At 41.1% G+C, this 16,784-nt stretch overlaps 1 protein-coding gene across 10 annotated transcripts in view; it reads right to left on the bottom strand.

Annotated features, from left to right (window-relative positions):
• The window catches only part of NEDD4L (NEDD4 like E3 ubiquitin protein ligase), a 371,283-nt gene that overhangs the window by 283,313 nt on the left and 71,186 nt on the right, over positions 1-16,784 (bottom strand). For 6 of the 10 annotated variants that reach the window (XM_073343623.2, XM_073343622.2, XM_073343624.2 and 3 more), the window contains exon 2: positions 2,765-2,838. The exons of 1 other annotated variant lie outside the window; for it this stretch is intronic. In XM_073343623.2, coding sequence (XP_073199724.1) covers positions 2,765-2,838 — 74 coding nt within the window. Of the gene's footprint in view, positions 1-2,764; positions 2,839-11,959; positions 12,024-13,159; positions 13,269-16,784 lie in introns of those variants that run through there. 3 more of the 10 variants (XM_073343630.2, XM_073343631.2, XM_073343633.2) reach the window with 3 other exon arrangements.

Genomic DNA, 16,784 nt, shown 5'->3' with positions numbered 1-16,784 from the left:
ATCTTAAATATGAGAGGTTTGGCTGATGAAATACTACAGTTCCAGGGATTCAATTATCAACTTCCCATGTATCCTGTAAAGAATTACATGTATGCTAAGGAATTTTTCATTTTCCTCAGATTTTTTTAAATTTGCCACTACACCCCAACACTAACATTCTCTATGATAAGAGAATTTGGCCTACCCAAACACTAGTTTGTTTTGTTTTTTAAATAAACTACATGAATGGTCAAATTTAGTTAAAACTTGGCCAGATTTAGTTTCTTCATTTGTGACAATTAAATACATGAAGCCAATCATTGTCTATACCAGTACAAAAATGTTGGAGGCCAAATTAAAGAGATGAAAACGCAAAGTTAACAAAATATAGTTCTACTCTCAATTTTTTTTTAATGGAAATTGTTTTCTCCATTCTCCAGAACACCCTCCTCCAGAATGTGTTCCCCTTTTCCCTTTGCTACTGCAGCATCTCACCCTCAGCTGCAAGAGTAGGTGAAAGGCCTCCCATGAGATAAAGGCTAATGGATATGCAAGCAATTGTACTCCGGTAGTGCAAGTTAGCCAACACTACTAACAGTAGTGCTACTAATCTACTCAGCAAGCATTATGTATCTGATCACTTCTAAATATGAGCCACTTTATTGTTGCTTATGGTCAGCAGTCAAAAGCTATTTCAAATAGCAATTTTAGGGGAGAAAGAAAGGGCTTTGTCTTACCACATTCTGCACACATCTACCAAAGGAATGTTTGTTGCAAGATTCACACGCACAAAAATCAAAAGGTAATTAAACCTTCAATTACTGCTTTTAAGTAGTTTCAAACTAGATAATCAAGCTTATGGAGTACAGTTTTGCATAATTAAAGAAACACAAAATAATCCATAGGGAGGCTCATTAATACATTAAGAAGCTAGAGTTAGTTGAGTAATGGAGTCCACTTCTTTACCATCAGCGCTAAACTGGCTGCCAGTAACTTTTCTGATGGAATTCAAGCTGTGGGTCTTAACCTGAAAAGCTCTAAATGGTTTGGAAACTACCTCTCTCCTCATGCAACATGGTTGAAGTCTGCAGGGATACTCGAGCTAGAACCTACTCAGTTTAAAGGGGACTTGAAAAGGGGGTTGCTGGCTGAATGATTTCTGTGAAGGGTCCTTAACTTTACAATTCACTCCCTCACTATCAGTGGTCTCCAGAGGTTTGGATTTGTTTACCTTCTAGGCACACTCCAAAAATTCTCAAATATGCCCATCCTATTAATTCGCATGGTCGTTCATGAAATATCACTTCTCAGAGAGAGAGAGAGAGAGAGAGAGAGAGAGAGAGAGAGAGAGAGAGAGAGTTTTTACGTTTAAGTGGACACTCCTTCAGGACTGCAAGTTTTGGCTCAGGCTGTCTAGTGCAGTGATTATTAACCTATAGTCTGCGGACCCCTGGAAGTCTGCAATCTGCATCTAGGAGATCCGTAAAAGGTTGTCAGTTACCATAGAACAGTAATTTTCAACCTGTGGTTTGTAGACCCCTGGGGGTCCGTGGACTACATCTAAGATTTCCAAAGGAACCACACCTTAATTTGAAATTTTTTAGGGGTCTGCAAATTGAAAAAAAGTTGAGAACCACTGGTTTAGTGCATGCAACATAAGACTAGGCTGGGAGCAAAAAAGTGTATATGAATATATAAATTGTTAAAAGGAAAGGACTTGGAAGTAAGCAAAGCAGCCTTTCCATACTTTTTCATCAGAAACACTTAACCACAGCTTTCATTTCTGCCAGTTGTCACCCTGTTTGGGGTTACATCAGTGCAGACCATGGTCTGGTCACATTCTGTTGATTGACAGGTAGCAGCCACTTGTGTGAAAATTGGCTTATGCCCTCTGGCAGGCTCTCTCTCTTCATCCAGACACCGTCTTCAGTTGAAAAACTTCTGTAATTCTCACCCTAACTGAACTGTGAGCCTGCATATTCCAGTGATTCCTGAAACACTTAGCAGGTGGGGAAAAAGAAACCAAAAAAAATCTGTGAAATGGCTGCATAAGTGCTGACTCCTCAGCCTGATAAATCTTTCACTTCACTAAATCTGCATTTTATTAAACAGGCCCTTCCTGTGGAGTGCGAAGGCTTCCTATTTGGCAAAATCATCAGCATGATCTCTTCCTTGTTCTTTTCATGTTAACACTTCCTAGTCTTCCCCCACATGGACTGGGGTGGGGAAACCCTTCAAACCACCTTCTTTTTAAAAGGCAGAGTACACAGGAACTGTACCAGTGACATCTAGATAAGATTGACTGCCCTAACCACAGTGCCCCCACACACCCAAAAAACAAAAACAAACAAACAAAAACAATAAATCACAGTGCAACAATCCTACCAGCACAACTGCTGCTGAAACCAATTGTAGGAATGGTGCTTTATCAGAAACTAAAGTGAGTTACTGCATCCTTCATGCCTTCTGCCCCTCTTAAAATCAGAGGGGAAGAAAAAAAAAAAAGGCATCTTAAATACAGTATCTAAAACCACTACCAAAACTTGAGCTACCTCCTTGCGTAGTGCTTATCGCAGAGGCAGAAAACAAACTTGGAGAACACTACTCTGTGGTGTGGGAAGGCCTATCCCAGAGGGTGTGAGACTAAATTGCTTGCTAGCCTCCTAACAGACATCCCATGATCTACATCGGTTGCAATCACATGACAGAATCTTTCACTGTGTTTATAAACAGCTATAAAATTGCTCTGGTGCCCGTACTACAAATTTTTATGCAACACACATACCTGGCTCCGAAGATGTCTTTTTTTGCTAGATCAATGCCAGAAACAACCTTAACTCTGAGGAGTCGAGACTCGTCCTAATAAAATAGGAAAGAAAGAGAAAAAGAAAGGTGTTTTACTCATGCAAATACAAGTGATCTTTGAAGGTATTTGAGATCACTACTTCCCAAACATGGAAGAATTGAGAGTCTCCTGAATAGAAGGAGTCTGGTCTATTTTTCAATCCTGAGTTAAATTCTGAAAGCCTTATGGAGGGAGCTCTACAGTTCAGCTCCCAGAGAACAGTGCCAAACAGAGACATGAAGGGCTCTTAGTCCAGCCATAGTAAAAGCTGGCAAGAATATAACTGCCAGATTATTGAAAGGGGGAGAAGGGGTGGGAAGGATTATTTGCATAAGAGGGCCATTTGAAATCTCAAATGATCCAGAGAATTTCCACAGGAATTCCTGCTTCTCAGATTTCAAGTTCATCTCTTCAATATAAGGTCATATGATTTTGAAAAGGACATTTATTTTGGTATTAATTGCCAATAGTGATATTTTATCATTTTTTAATCAAATAATGTGTATTTAATAGTACCAGTGCATGAGGAAAGAAAAACAACACACAGAAACAGCAAGTGAGATCTAGATATGGTACAAAATTTCAAGTATTTATTATCTTGATTTCCAACCCACCCACCCCCAGATTTCCCAAAAGCAAAGGAATAAAGCAGTGATTCTCAACCAAGGGTATGTGTTCCCCTGGGGGTACACAGAGGTCTTCGAGTGAGTACATCAACTCATCTAGATATTTGCCTAGTTTTACAGCAGGCTACATAAAAAGCACTAACAAAGTCAGTACAAACTAAAATTTCATACAGAGAAAGTAAGCAATTTTTTACTAATAGTGTGCTGGGACACTTGTATTTTTTTTGTATTTTTATGTCTGATTTTGTAAGCAGGTAGTTTTTAAGTGAGGTGAAACTTGGGTGTATGCAAGACAAATCCAACTCCTAAAAGGGGTACAGTAGTCTGGAAAGGTTGAAAACCACTGAAATAAAGGACATTCTGTGTTCTGGCCGATACAAAGCTTAAAAATAACTTTTCAGAGACGGGTGTGGCAGTTTCAGAAAACGCAGATTACCAGCTCATCACCTTGCACAGCAGTTGATCATGCGGACACATTCTACTGTCTTTAAACATCAATATTGACACTGCTTTTTTTGTGCGCTGTGCTTTGGCCAGCCTTTTTAAAATAAAAAGGTTGTCAGCAACGTGAAAAGAATCCTCTTTCAAACCCCTCCTTAAAAATACTCTCATTTGCAGCGATGCCTACAAAACCCTTGGTAACAGTTAGACAGTTCGTGTGCTAAGACCAGTCTGTCATACTGAGCAATATTATCTCACTGTTTCATTGTACTCCCCATCTGCCTGTGTCCACCTATTGTCTCGTCTTAGGTTGCAAGCTCCCTGGGGCAGACACTTTTGGGGCGGGGGGAGGGTGTCTTTCTGTGTTTGTACACCATCCCGGTGCATGACTAAGGCTCCTAGACAGGCCCCAAGTAACGTGTGGTGGGGGAGGGGAAATGGATATACTTTACCAGGGCCCGGTCCAAGGGAGGGGCCCGGCAAGAGGGCCACAAGCCCTTCACCATGAAGAAAAAAGAGACAGGCTAAATTATGGACATTTAAGTTTGACTTAGTGTTATGTATATAATCTCAGGGAATATGTTTGTGCTTCTGTATATGTGTGGGATGGAATGGCAGCCCATTGTTATGTGTTTGCCCTGTGCCCAGCTAAATGTTGCTTGGGGCCTGGCTTCTAGGTGCTACAGTAATACAAACAAACAGTTTGGGGAAAGATTCCATTGAAACTGGTTTTGCCATCATATGTACAATTTCACTTTTTTTACATGCAACCACCTTATAATAGTGGATGACCCTAAGGTTCAATTATTGTAACTGAGACGCCCGCTGCTTGTAGCTTGTTCAGAAACCAGTGAATTTCTCACAGGTTTGTACTATCGTGATCATATTATGCCTACTCAATTTGTTTTAGAAAGCTGACAAAGTGAATCCATCCATTAAACCTGTATTTAAGACTTCCATGTGATTAGGAAGGCCAGAGGTCCATTCTAAAAGCAGACCAGTATCTTGCCTCGGACAGCAGACAGAGCCACATGCTTCAAAAGGAAGAAACCCAGCAGAGGCTGTGATTGTATAACCTGCCCGCAGGGAAAGCTTCCTTGTAATCCCCTCCCTCCCCCTCCATAGTTAGGATGCCTCACAACCAAAAGCCTGAGGATTTATATACCCCTTTCCGAAGCTTACAGAGTTTTGACTTTTCATTTTATTATTACTGATTTCCAACAGCACTCACAGCATGCTATGTACTTTCCAAACTGAGGAAGTATGATCCCTGACCCAGAGAATTTACAATCTAAACAGGGAACATGACTAAAACAGTGGGTGGGCAAGTAGCTTCTAGACAGTTACATTACCAGATATTGAACTGGATGTATTTTACATATCCTAATTTGTTTACAAGGATGGAGGTGTCCGTAGTTTTCTTATAGGCATTACAACAGAGACGGTCTTCAAGGGTGACTTCAGTTTAGAATGGATGGAGCCCGTGCAGATAAGCACAAGGTTCTTTCATGCAAAGGGAGCAGGCACGGAAGAATGACAGGGAATAATCGTGGGATAAACTGTACAAGAGGGCTTACGGTTGGCATCATTGTTAAAGACATGATAAAGGTTGATAAGTAGTGAGAGACAGTCACACAGGACTTTATAGTGAGACAGCTACCTGAACTCACGACTGTTATTTAAGGTTTCCACCATTATGTCTAAAGTCAGCAGGTGACTGGGCTTTATCCTGTGGTGGTATTTTGCCCCTACTTACACTTAAATACACGCTACAAAGTATCATTCCACTCAAAGGAATTTTGAAATTCTCCCAAGTGAAGAAAGTTAAAGTAATGGATGGGACTCAGCAACTCCCAAAGCACACCAGTTCAAGAGCTGTGCTAAATGGAAGCTTTAAATGCACGGTTTAGAGGTTTTGTGCTGCACTCACAGCCTCTCTTGACATCTTTAAAAGAAAGCACACACAAGACAATGCATAGCGCTAAAGACTGACCCACAGTGTGCTAAGAGAGAGAAACTGTCTCAGACCTGCCAGTCTTTGTCCCCCCAGAAGCACAGGTATCGCACATAGCTGTGCTCGAAGTTGGTTATAGTTTTCATAGAAACATGAAACAATTTAAAAAAAAAAGTTTATTAAGGTCCAGCTTATGCAATTAAACTGAATTCTCAAACAAATCACAACTCTGTTTAATTGATCAGCCAGTAAGATACTTTTGATACGCCCATTGTTTGCAAGGGGCAAGGTGAACTTTGTATTACATTGTAGTTTATTTGCTTTTTTTTTTTCCCCTCTCCAAATGAACATGAAGTTTAAGTTCTATGTACCAAACAGAAAAGCAGAAATAATACAATAGTGGTCATTCAAATTAGTGAGCTAAACAGTCTGCTACCATCTGAAGTACTATTATCCTCCTAGGAAGGAATTGCAATAACCAATCTTACAAGGACGTGTTGTTCTTATGAGATTGTCACAAATTAAAGGCCTGATAAAACTTCCTTTGAAGTCAGCTGGAGTCTCTTCATTGGCTTCAAAGGGTGTACATCTTGTGCTAATTTGAAATGGAAGATTTGGGGGAGGGGGAGATTTGATTTTCATGGCTAAAAGTTTATTAACCTGATTCACTGCCTCTGCCGGAGTCTCCTCAACAGAGGAAATATACTAATATGATATTTGATAGTATGTGCCACATGACATTCTAGATCAGCAGTGTTCACTGAAATCTTATCCTTCTGCTTCCCTCACACTGGATGGAAAAACTGAATGAGAGTAAATCCTCAAAGACAAAGACTTGTCCCACCATTCTTCCTGATTGGACCTCAAAAAGTACACTCTTTCTTCACTATACTGCTTCCAGGTGCATGTCTTTAAAAACAGATGTTCCAATAAAGGCACCACTCCATAAAGCAATGCACTTTTCGCAATAAGGAGTTTTAGGTAATGCATGACAAGGATAAACTATAGGAAAGACATTTGTAACTGTCATTATTGATATACAAAAATCAAGTGGAGTATGTTTTTTTGGCAGTTAAATATAGAGCTTTGAGACCCTCAAAAGTGATAAATTAATAGTCTGCTTTTCCCAACATAACACACAAGTTTCCATTTCCTGGCTCTACCAAAACTACCATTAAATAGCATCATGAGTCAGTAAAGAGTGCTAAAGAGATCATCACTTATGACCCATACAACAATGGGTTAATTCTTAGATTTCAAGGCCAGAAAGGACCATTGTGATCATCTGATCTGACCTCCTATATAACACAGGCCATAGAACTTCCCCAAAATAATTCCTAGAGCATATCTTTTAGAGAAACAGCCAATCTTGGATTTAAAAGTTCTCAGTGATTCACCACAACCTTTAGTAAGATGTTCAAATAGATAAGTTAATTACCCTCGCTGTTAAAAATTTACACCCTATTTCCAGTCTGAATTTGTCTAGCTTCAGCTTCCAGCAATGGTATTGTTATACTGTTCTTTGCTAGTCTGAAGAGCCCAGAGAGTACTTATCAATGGTTTACAGTCATGCTGGAAGGGCATAACGAGTGGGGTCTCGCAGGGATCAGTTCTGGGTCTGGTTCTGTTCAATATCTTCGTCAATGATTTAGATAATGCCATAGAGAGTACATTTATAAAGTTTGCGGACGATACCAAGCTGGGAGGGGTTGCAAGTGCTTTAGAGGATAGGATTAAAACTCAAAATGATCTGGACAAAATGGAGAAATGGTCTGAAGAAAATAGGATGAAATTCAATAAGGAAAAATGCAAAGTACTCCACTTAGGAATGAACAATCAGTTGCACACATACAAAATGGGAAATGACTGCCTAGGAAGGAGCACTGAGGAAAGGATCTGGGGGTCACAGTGGACCACAAGCTAAATATGAATCAACATTGTAATGCTGTTGCAAAAAAAAAAAGCGAACATCATTCTGGGATGTATTAGCAGGAGTGTTGTAAGTAAGACACGAGAAGTAATTCTTCCGCTCTATTACGCTCTGATTAGGCCTAAACTGGAGTATTGTGTCCAGTTCTGGGCACCACATTTTAGGAAGGAGTTGGACAAATTGGAGAGAGTCCAGAGAAGAGCAACAAAAATGATTAAAGGTCTAGAAAACATGACCTATGAGGAAAGATTGAAAAAATTGGGTTTGTTTAGTGTGGAAAAGAGAAGAGAGAGGGAACATGATAACAGTTTTCAAGTATGTAAAAGGTTGTTACAAAGGAGGAGGAAGAAAAATTGTTTTTCTTAACCTCAGAGGATAGGACAAAAAGCAATGGGCTTAAACTGCAGCAAGGGAAGTTTAGGTTGGACATTAGGAAAAATTTCCTAAGTGTCAGGGTGGTTAAGCACCGGAATAAATTGCCTAGGGAGGTTGTGGAATCTCCAATGTCTAACCTGCTCTTAAAAATCTCCAAACACATGTCAGGAATGGTCTATATAATTAGTGCTGCCAGGAGCGCAAGGGTCTGGACTAGATGACCTCTCAAGGTTCCTTTCAGTTCTATGATTGTTAAACATTTGTTCCCCATGTAGCTACTTAAGGCATGATTTGATTCCACTCTAACACCTTCTCTTTGTTAGCCTCAGGGAGCTCAGTATCACTATAAGGCACTTTACCAGTCAGCCACAGTCGTGTTCTGTGCTGGAGTTTTGGATGCTTCTAACAGTGTAGTGATTACTTTATATTTATGGCTATGACTGGGTATTTTCCTGAAGCTATCAATTATGTGGCACTCGGTGTACATTTACAAGTACAGTTTGCATTCTGCAATATTTGCTGTAAAACTAGAAGATTTGATTTTCCAAAAATAGACTTCTATTGCGTGGAAAAACAGTGCAGAAAAATCAATGTGCAAAAAAAACCCAAAAAACAAAAACCCACATCCAACGTTATACAATTTTTTTTAACAAATTAATGGGGGTGAAACTTTTAAATAAGAAAAGGAGTAAACATTTACATCCATTTGTGTATATGTAGCACAAACATAGTCTGTTGTGGCTACATATACACCAAATATGGTTCTCAGAGGTCAGCATATGTAAAGCTGTGGTTCTCCTTGCTGTCCCAAGGAGCGTAACGTATGTGGTTGTGTATGTGGGGGGCGTAACACCATGTGGTTCTCCAAGAACTGCAGACGGTGAAGACTATGATTTTTGGACCAGTAGGTCAACCAGGGTCTGCAGCTTTTGGGTTTGCTGCCTGAGAAGACCTACTATGACCTAGTGCATTTTCCTCTCCTTGTCCTGGTAGGACTCCTAGGCCTGTTTCCTGTCCTCCTCTCTCCCTACTATTGGTCATATTGGCTCTCCAAGCCCTTTATTTGCAATCCAATACAGCACTGGCTTGCAGGATCTCAAAGAACATGTCCTCTCTAGTCCTCTTCTTTCTCCTCCTCATCGGGGCATGACGGGGGCACCCTCCAAGGTCACCGTGCCAGAAATAGCATCAGATTGACAGTTGCAAGGGAGAGGGAAAAGTAAGTTTCAAAAACTCCCTTCTGTTATTCCCATAAACACTTCTAATAAGAAATACTTAAAAGCTTCAGTGTTGGAGCACCTCCACACAATAGCACTCTGCAGCCCCAGCCAGGATGCACACACCCTGCCAGGGGAAAGGAGAAGTAGGGGAAGAGAGAAGAGGATTTTCAGTTGCATGAAGCTATAATAATATTTCAATCCTTATTCCACGGGTATGAGTATAGGGAAGTGTCAACGTATATTGGCACTATATCTACACACACACACACACACACGAGAAACAGACAGACAGACACACAGACATGGGCCCGGCACCATCTTTAAACACTGTAAGGAGAAATGCATGCACACACATACTCACTCAAGTTCCCTTCCCCTTCGTCAGGTTCATCTGCACTCGCCTGGCAGGACTGGCTACACCTCAAATAGGTCCTGGCTTCGGGCATTGCTGGAGTCCCCTGCCATGTCTCCCCCCTTCTCCTCCTCCTGACTGTTCACAGAAGAGATCTCTAGCTCAGATTCCTCCAGCATATCCACAATGCTCTGTGGAGAGGTGGTACTGTCTCTGCCAAGTACAGTATGCAGTTCCTTGTAGAAGTAGTCTACAGTGCAGCACCAGATCTATTGTTGCAATCCCTGGCCTTGTGGTATCCCTGGTGCAGTTCTTTCACTTTCACACAACGTTGCTGCTAATCACTGTCATACCCCTTTGCCTGCAACTGCCAAGCAATCTGCTTGTAGATGTCCATGTTTCTAGGGCTGATCTATAGCTGTGCTTGCTTGCACAGCCTCTTCTCCCCACAGACCCAGGAGATCCAATATTTTCTGTCTACTCCATACAGGAACATCTAGTGCATGGAGCCAGTAAGGTCAGTTAGGCAGTTGGACCCAACAAGGGTAAGTTGCTAGCTTTTCTCGTCAAGATGGACAATGAGACAAAGACATTTCAAAAACATGCAGGGACCGGCTTCTGATCTCCGTGACCCCTGCACAGTGGAGTTTAAAACTGTGACCAGAGTGGACATTGTTTTAGGGAACACAACATTGTGACACAGCTGCTTGGAGGACTTTTAGCGTCAACAAATGTCATGCAGCATCTACGCTCACACCTCAGTAGGTCAACCATGGCTCTAGACCATTTGGAGAGGTGGTTTTACTGAGTCTCTGCCATGGGAAGTTTAAGTCAACCAGAGACAAATTTGAGTATAGATACAATGCAACTTACATTGACTTCACTTAGTAGTGTAGACCATGTCTGGGAAAGAGGTTAGAGAAGTGATAGGTTTCAGAGTAGCAGCCGTGTTAGTCTGTGTTCGCAAAAAGAAAAGGAGAACTTGTGGCACCTTAGAGACTAACAAATTTATTTGAGCATAAGCTTTCGTGAGCTCCGATGAAGTGAGCTGTAGCTGACGAAAGCTTATGCTCAAATAAATTTGTTAGTCTCTAAGGTGCCACAAGTACTCCTTTTCTTTTAGAGAGGTGATAGCTACTTTGCCTTAGTTCCTCAGCTGAAGCATTGGTATAACTAATATGTTGTTTTGGTTTGTCTTTATTGAAAGATCAAAAGATGTTTGAAAAAAGAACTTTATGAGAGTGTTAAGATTATAAATACAAATCTACATCTTTAGGGATAAAAAGATAGAATATTGTATTAGAGAATATTAGAGAATTCTGGAGTATTTTTAAGGAGCTACACATTTGAAAGCCAAGAATTTAGGGTTGCCTAGCTTTTTCCTTTTTTTAAATGGACAAAGCATTTAAAAGTTTGCACACCTGCGCACACTCAAACACTCACATACACCCTACCCTTTTTCCTTAAGCTTTTGTCATCTGTTAACTAGAAATTTTAGTTTTTTATACAATTTTTCTTTTTGTAAAAACAAAAATATTTGAGTGTTGTTCAAAGCCCACAGTTAACAGGATCCTAAACTATGGTGAGTTTAGAAGAGTAGACTGTAGAACATTATTCATTTCAAGAAATAATGAATTACTCTTTACATAAGTGAAATTTAAATCTGATGTAAACCAGTGTCAGCATCCTCCTGGCCTTATGTGCTCTAGGAGTTTCTGAACACCAGAGCTAGGCCATATCTGGGGATTTCTTGTCCTATACCAGATACTCTGCTCCTTCTCCCCAAAACCGGTTCTTCACGTGAACAAAATGTGATAACATCCAAACAATGCACAAAGACACTGTAATAACCAGGGCCAGCTCTAGGATTTTTCGCCCCAAGCAAAAAATTTGCCTCCCCAAGCTTCGAGAGCATAACTGCCCCCCCACAAAAGGATGGCAGGAATGCCACCCCGAAATTGTGCCATCCCAAGCACGTGCTTGCTTTGCTGGTTCCTAGAGCCGGTCCTGGTAATAACTACTTTGAGAGTTTCATTTGGGTAACGTTTAATTTAAATTACATTTTACAAGAATAAGTAACAGGCCAAACCATTTCTAAGACTACTTTCGAACAAAAATATAGCAATTTACCAAAAAGTAAAATACTCAAATTTTTGTAAAATCTCTCTCATTAACATATTGTTCAATTACACATAAGCCTTTTTAGAAAAACAGTTCTATAGCAGAGGAGCACATACCTAGGAACTTTAGGTGGTTTGATTCATTCAGTGTTGATGAAGATAGCAAGGGAGGTTACAAAAACAAACAAACAAAAAGCTAAGCACTATCCTAATTATGGGTGTCTCCTTTATAAAGTGGAGAGCAAAACAATAAGCTTATAAAATCATTGTTAATTTAAAGTCTGTCTCCTACCACCCCTCCCAACATCTCTGGTTAAACAAAGGTAACATATCTGCAGTTGTAATCAAAAAGATTTCCTATACTTGAGCCTTTATTTTCCTCCTGAAGTTCTCATCCACAGCTGACTAGGCAAACTTTCATCACTCATTAACAATACACTTCTTCATCTTGTTTCTTGCACAAAATTTCTTCTCCCCCTCCCCCATTAGTTACATTCTGGAATAGCTGCGTCTCCCATCATCACACATTGTAGAACTGGTGAACAGCAGCTGCACAAATTGTGTATTTATAAAAGCCTTGTAATTCAAAGTTTAATATTGTTCTAAATCAAGCAATCAAAACAAAAAACGTTTCAAAGGAGTGACATAAATTGAACTAAAAGGAGTACTTGTGGCACCTTAGAGACTAACAAATTTATTTGAGAATAACCTTTCGTGAGCTACAGCTCACTTCATCGGATTCATCTGAATGCATCCGATGAAGTGAGCTGTAGCTCACAAAAGCTTATGCTCAAATAAATTTGTTAGTCTCTAAGGTGCCACAAGTACTCCTTTTCTTTTTGCGAATACAGACTAACATGGCTGCTACTCTGAAACCTGTCATATTCCAAGCTGTAACTACTAACAAAACTTCTAGTAGGATATTAAACCTCATGGTTCAGGTCTTTAGCCAATGTCTCTCTTAGACAACAGAATGAGAACTAATGCAGGTGGCAGATTATCCCACATCTGTCTACTTTGTGGGATAATCTTCTTCTTAAGCATCTGGTACTGACTACTGCCAGAGACAGGCCACAGGATGAAATGGACTTTGGATAGGACCCACTCGGACAATTCTTATATTGCATTTCATTCAGCTTATCTTACGGAGAATACATTCATAACCCCTGTGCAGGTTTCAACTCGGCTCCTGCCATTCTGTTACTATACATTTACCACAAACATTTTTCACATAACAAAAAAAGCCCTCACCCCAAAGCTATCCTTTCTTCCTTTAGAAATACAGGTAATCCCAACACCCCACAGGAATTTTCTAACCTTTTAAATCCTCCTTGCCCTGAGAGTGCAATGTTATATCCACCAGCCAGCAGAGCTTGCAAGGTCTTCTTAAAACGCCAGCCAGTGCCACTCCTTAATCAGTTAAGAGTTGCAGTTGAGCAACTGCAGGGACTGGATGTGCTATCCCCAAGCCCTTTAAAACCAGCCCTGGCATGGAATAAAACCTGGCGTTGTACTTGTCTCTTCTGCACTGCAGTATTAGAGAGTTTCTGTTACTAGGCTCTGGAACAGGACTCAGAATTAAACTACACCAGTTGAAATACATCAACTGAAGAATCATATACAATATTTTGCCCTAATTCCATATAATTTAAACACATAACATTAAAATTTCTAACTAATCTTATCTTTTTAACTATTGTCTCTTCAATTTTCAGAACTCTCTGTGTGTGTGCACATTTGTGTACGCATGCAGTCTATCCATCCAGCCTGTAGAGCTCTGCAACCATGAAGTGTTTAATGTTGGTTAGACATTCAAGCTGAATTTAATTGCTAAGCACGTTTAATTTTTGTTTTGTTTTGACCAATGATTAACATGAAGTTATGTACTCTTGCAGCCCTAAAAATGGCAGGTAAGTTATTCTTTAGCAGGAAGCAAAAAATCTATAACCTCTTAACAGATTGCACAACTTTATTTTTTACTTTAATAATTCATCTTGCCATTTTACAGAGGACAGGCTTGCGTAAGTCTGTACCAACTCATGTTTGAGCTCAAAATTAGCTTTTCTCAATCTCAAAAAGTAATAAAATGAAAAAGCAACTACTTTCTATTAATGGCCAACAAATAAGCAAAGACCCAGTTCTTTTTTAAAAAAAAGACTAAAAAATAGCAGTAGTATGTACAAAATTATGGGAATGAAAGTTTAATACAGATTTTTCATGTTATAACATGAACTACACATTTGTTTTCCTGCAAGTGCCCCAAAGTGCAAAACCATTTCAGTATCTACTGCATCATTCATGTAGCCCAACATGTTTCTAGAGTGAACAGGTGTCCTGTTTTTGACTGGAACACCCGGTCGAAAAGGGATTCTGGCAGCCCGGTCAACACCACTGACCGGACCATTGACTGTCCAGTTGGCAGTGCCATACAGCAGACTGGCAGGCTCCCTGCTAGCCTCCGCGCCACACAGCTCCCAGGAATCAGCTGGCCTGACCCCCCTCCGGCTCCGATGCGGCCAATAAAAGCAGCAGGGGTGGCACTTACAGACAGGGCAGTGCACAGAGCCGCCTGGCCGGACCTGGCATAAAAGCTGGAGGGGGGACATGCAGCTGCTTCCAGGAGCTGCCTGAGATAAGCGTCTCCTGGAGCCTGCACCCCCCCATGCCCCAAGCTCCTGCCCCAGCCCCAATCCCCCACTGCCACCCTCCAAACCCCTAATTCCCAACCCAGAGCACCCTCCTGCACCCCAAACCCTTCACCCCAACTCAGAGCCCGAACCCCCAGATGGAGCCCCCTCCCGCACCCTGACACCCTCATTTCTGGCCCTACCCCGGAGCCTGCACCTCCAGTTAGCTCCCTCACCCCTTACAGCACCCCAACCCCCTGCCCCAGCTCAGTGAAAGTGAGCAAGGGTTGGGGAGACTGAGCCACGGAGAAAGGGAGAATGTAGTGCGGGCGGGGCCTCGGGGAAAGGGCTAGGCTAGGGTGTTCAGTTTTGTGTAATTAGAAAGTTGGCAACCCTATAACTTTCTTTTTAAAATTGGTCTAAAAAACAAACAACAGAAACAACCAAATAAAAGATACTGAAACTGAAAGAGCAATGGTGTCTGTTTTTAGACTTCTCCAATTTTCAGGCAGAAAGTTTTTGGCCTTTGATTGTTTTCATCAGGTCAAATTAATGCTTTTCAGGAACACAGGTCAATTCATTAAGCTGAAGCATGTAGTTGTGGAGTTTTTTCTTGGAAGAGGGGTAAATGAAGAGAGATTTTAAAAAAACAGAAGAACACAAAATTAATATCCCACACATTCAGTGGATTAAAAGCTGACTAACTGATAGGTCTCAAAATACAATTATAAACAGGGAATCATCACTGAGCAAGTGTGTTTCTTTGGGGTAGTGAAGGAATTGGTTCTTGGCCCTATGCTATTTAACATTTTTATCGATGACCTGGAAGGAGACACAAAATCAGTGACAAAGTTTGCAGAGGACATAAAAATTGGGGGGCAGTGGCAGACAACGAAGAGGACAGGTCACTTATTCAGCGCGATCTGGGTCCAGTCAAACAACATGTACATTTATGCATATTGAGTCACATGTATACATCTAGCAACAAAGACTGTAGGCTATGAGATGAGGGACTCTATTCTGGGAAGCAGTGACTTTGAAAATAATTTGGGGGTTACAGTGAATAATCAGCTGACCATGAGCTCCTAATGCAATGCTATGGCCTAAAGGATTAATGAAATCCTAAAATGGATAAAGAGAGGGATCTCAAGTACAGGGCCATCTCCAGCGTTTTTGCCGCCCCACGCGGCAAAAACAAACAAACAAAAACTTGCTGCGAACGGGGAGGCGGAATCCTGCCCACCAAACACGGAGGTGGAGTGATGGTGCGGCCGCTGAATTGCTGCCGAGTGCGAAACGTGCTGTGACGGAGCAGCCATTGAATTCCCACCGCCACCAAGGGCGGATTGCCGCCCCAGAGCCCGACGTCCTGCCGCCCCTTTACATTTTCCGCCCCAGGCACCTGCTTGGTTCGCTGATTCCTGGAGCCGGCCCTGCTCAAAGTAGAAAGGTTATTTTTATCTCTGTATTTGGCATTGGTGCAACCGGCTGCTGGAGTATCGTACCCAGTTCTGATGTCCACAATTCAAGAAGAAAGTTGATAAATTGGAGAGGGTTCAGAGAAGAGTCACAAGAGTGATTAAAAGGATTAATAAAAACATGCCTTATAGTGATAGCCTCAGAGAGCTCAAGCTAAAAAGCTTAACAAAAGAGAAGATTAAGGGGCTTCGATTACAGTCCCTAAGCTTCAGAGCCTGAGCTGCAATTCAAAATGCTGTCTCTACCGCTAATTTTAGAGCCCTTCTAGTCCCAGCCTGCCAACCCAACTGGGAGACTTACTCCAAAATACTGTGTAGACACCAGACTGGGCTAGTTCTTATGCACCAAGTCTGCTAGACAATCCACATGTGGAAATGCAGTTAGTACTTTTAGGGCACCAAACAAACATTCTAGCACTGGTTCTGCCTTGTGGACTAAAACCAATCAATGTTATAACCACGTTAAGACTAATACATTGCAGGAAGTTATAGCGCAACAAAATTTTACATTTTAATTGAGAAAGTAAGACACGTACTGTACTTTCTTCAGACAACTTATAAAGCAACCTGTGTAAACAGAACTAAGGGGACATACCTTATGAGTGCGCTTGAAGCAGAATTCAACCCATGAAAAACACATCTCACTTTTAATACAAGATGAGCAAATATGATAGTTAATTCTGTGTGTCACAACAACACCCAGAGGCATCATCAGAACTGAGATGCTGTTGTGCTAGGCACAATTCAAACATATGAATTACCTAAGCAACAACCCCCGCAAGATCAGTATTCCATATACCCCAACAAGCTCTCAGTTTAAAGATGAGATTAGGTTCC

This window comes from Lepidochelys kempii, chromosome 5 (genome assembly GCF_965140285.1).
Source record: "Lepidochelys kempii isolate rLepKem1 chromosome 5, rLepKem1.hap1, whole genome shotgun sequence".
In the NCBI taxonomy this organism is placed as follows: Eukaryota; Metazoa; Chordata; order Testudines; family Cheloniidae; genus Lepidochelys; species Lepidochelys kempii.
This window is presented reverse-complemented; position numbering and strand designations above follow the sequence as displayed.